The sequence below is a fragment of the Pseudochaenichthys georgianus genome, chromosome 9 (genome assembly GCF_902827115.2).
Source record: "Pseudochaenichthys georgianus chromosome 9, fPseGeo1.2, whole genome shotgun sequence".
In the NCBI taxonomy this organism is placed as follows: Eukaryota; Metazoa; Chordata; class Actinopteri; order Perciformes; family Channichthyidae; genus Pseudochaenichthys; species Pseudochaenichthys georgianus.
The window spans coordinates 31,137,227-31,140,118 of NC_047511.1; the positions used below are offsets into that span (position 1 = coordinate 31,137,227).

At 39.2% G+C, this 2,892-nt stretch overlaps 1 protein-coding gene across 1 annotated transcript; it reads right to left on the reverse strand.

The window, feature by feature from the left end:
• Nucleotides 1-346: 346 nt before the first annotated feature.
• LOC117452754 (serpin A3-4-like) lies at nt 347-2,618 on the reverse strand. The gene is given in 6 exon segments (XM_034091507.1): nt 347-618; nt 693-840; nt 985-1,123; nt 1,126-1,174; nt 1,293-1,360; nt 1,982-2,618. Coding segments are annotated over 6 exon segments (1,239 nt in total). The 5' UTR covers nt 2,613-2,618; the 3' UTR covers nt 347-414.
• Nucleotides 2,619-2,892: the final 274 nt, after the last annotated feature.

Here is a 2,892-nt window from a genome sequence, read left to right on the forward strand (position 1 = left end):
TAATAAAGCAATGTTTTGTATTCTCTTAACAATAAATATCCTCTTCAGTAGCACATACCCCACATGTATTAAACATCTTAGAAAAAATGATTAATATATATATGAGAGAAATATATAAATAAGTGTTATGCCATGAAAACATGAGTTTTTTTTTTAGGAAGAAACTGCAGAATAGATAGTAATTAGATAAACTAATAAATAATCTACAAAGTCTCTGATTTTATTGCATGTGTAATAAAAGCTGATAGCTGTTGCTAATATTTTCATCCCAGCCTAATTTGACCTTCACAAACTAGAACAAATACTCTTTGTTTCTGCAACACAAAATAAAGACCAAAGAACAACATTTTGTATAGAGTTTTTTATATGTTATGTCACTGCTGTGCTCAAGTAAATACAAATCTGCTTATCCCATCAGATTTTCGGGTTGATGATCTTGCCCAAGAAAAGGATGTTTTCTGTGATGCGTTCAACGATGGTAACCATAAATGGATGATTGAACTTCAAGACAGGGACTATGGGACTCTGGAAGGAGGATCCAAGTCTGATGCCGATGCCTGTGGCTGCTGCAGCGGTGGCTCCGGCCTCATCGACATCAAGGGTAGCTTGGTGCACAACCTGCAGTGTAACAGAGATAAAGTTAGATGGATGTAATGTAGGGAAGAAAATGTGTGTGAAATATGTGATCTTACGTCTGAGACTGCCAGTTTATGCCCCTCTGAAATGCCACTAAAATCTGCAAGATCACTAAACATGTCGGTCATTCCCATTGAGATCAGCACATCGTTCAGTGTGTAGGAGGTCTTGATGGAGAACTTTGGAATAAAGACATCATATCTCCTAAAATAAAATGAGAAATAGGCAAACAATAAGTTATGATCTGACAGAAATAACTGATCTACCAGGACACAGCTGAGTTTTTTTACAGTGTCAAACCTTCCATGTTAGAAACCAAGAAATTGATGATTTTAGAATTGTCCAAACCTTTGCCTCATACACTTCAGCCATTTGGTGACATGCCCTGGGCAAATGGTCGACTCCAGCGTTGCCATGTCGTCAGGCAACATCAGCAGCATGGAGTAGGTGCTGTTGAAGGGCAGGTGGAGGACTGACGTGTTGATTGGTCGTAATGGGAATCAAAAGTGTCCTCCATATTCATCATCTGGACTGCAACCTGGGAAAATATCAAACATGAGGTGTCTGGATCAGAAAAGACACACATACAAGGATGCTCATTTATCTATATTTACTGAGACTCAAAACCATTCTGGATTAATGCTGCGTCTTCAAACCTTGTTGTCATCCACATTGAAGATATCCTCCTTGGTTAGCATAGCATCAAATGGAGTCGCCCAAGTTCCTGTTGGATGATGAGCAAGTAGTAAAACAAATGTTGTGGTTAACATTTTAACCAAGTAATAAAGGGTTTAAAAGAGGATATTTTGGGGGAAATAATATTTTGTAATGTTTTTAGGAATCACATAGACCAGGCTATAACTAAGAACAAACCTTCAGAATATAGATCGGAGTAAAACTTTGGTGTACGTAATTGCTAGTGAAATGGAGATTTCTGGCTCAAAGTATGACAAAATCATCTAGAGTTTACTGCCTTCAAAAAGACAAAGTGTAAGACGCTAAGAGTGAAAGGCGTAAAAAATATTAAAATAAACAATGTAACTTTGAAATAAACAAGTTGATTACTTACATTAAGACACTTATTTACTGTATGACATTTTTCTAAAAATGTTGTATTTGATTATTCACATTCATGATGAAAGGAGAAATCTACAGATGCAAAAGTAAGTAAAATGAATAAATAATAAATAAATGTGGATTTTTGTGTGAAAGCAAAATAGCCCTGAATGAATAGATGAAAAAAATAGATGAAAAAAAGAATGAAAAATGCTGTTTTGCTTCGGGGTTGCAGCCCTAAATGTGTAGGAAAAAAACAAAAAACAGATCTTCTCATGAAACCCGATACCTTTATAGTAGATGTAGCTGATGAGATACATGACTGTGCTTGGATCCAAGCCCTCGACAAGTTTCGCTATCTTTCCGTTGGTCTTGTCCTCCACATACTTATTGATGGTATTGGCACTTTCTGCAGTTAGGGTGAAGTCGACATTGAACCCCTCTGCAAAGTAGGACTGCTTCAAGGTCTCCAGGAACTCAGGCTTTGGTTTGAGGCGGTTGTCTATAAATACAGCAGTCCCTTCGCTGACTTCTTTCTGAGATGGGCTGTTTGTCTCTTCTAGAAGTTTATGGAAAGCTTGATTAACTTCTTCCTGTGTCAAGAGGGTGCTGTTGAAACCCAAGCCGCTGAATATCTGACTGTGGGTCATACTCCGTGCTCCTACGGACAAGGCAGCCAAGGCGTGAGACACACTGATTGGGGAGAAGAAGATGTTCTTTCCCGCTGAGTCAGCAGCTGCTAACTTGCTGTACAATTCAAAGGAGAACTGTTTGTTTGCTGAATTCACCAGAGAGAGGCTGGCGGCGCTGGGTTCAGGTCCGGTGTTCTGGTCTCCCTGACTGTGGCCATAATGGTGATCTCCTCTCCCCACGCAGATCACTGCTGATAAGATCCATATCCCCAAGGCGGCATGCATCATTGTGACCTAAGACCAAAGTTCAAAAGTACATTGTTAATTTGGATTACACAATAATTGCTGCTGGGAGGGGGGGCCTGCCTCTTTAGCAGGCGCCCCTCCAGAGTTCAAAACTGACCTTTGCGGCCTGTCTTCCCCTCTATGTCCCCCATTACTATCTACAATCCAATAGCAAGGCAAAGAAGACATTTTTTTTACATTAGAAACACTAGTCGACTGATTTGCCTAGAAGCTACATTAAAGATATTGTTTACACATATTTTCCTAACCCTCTAATGACAAA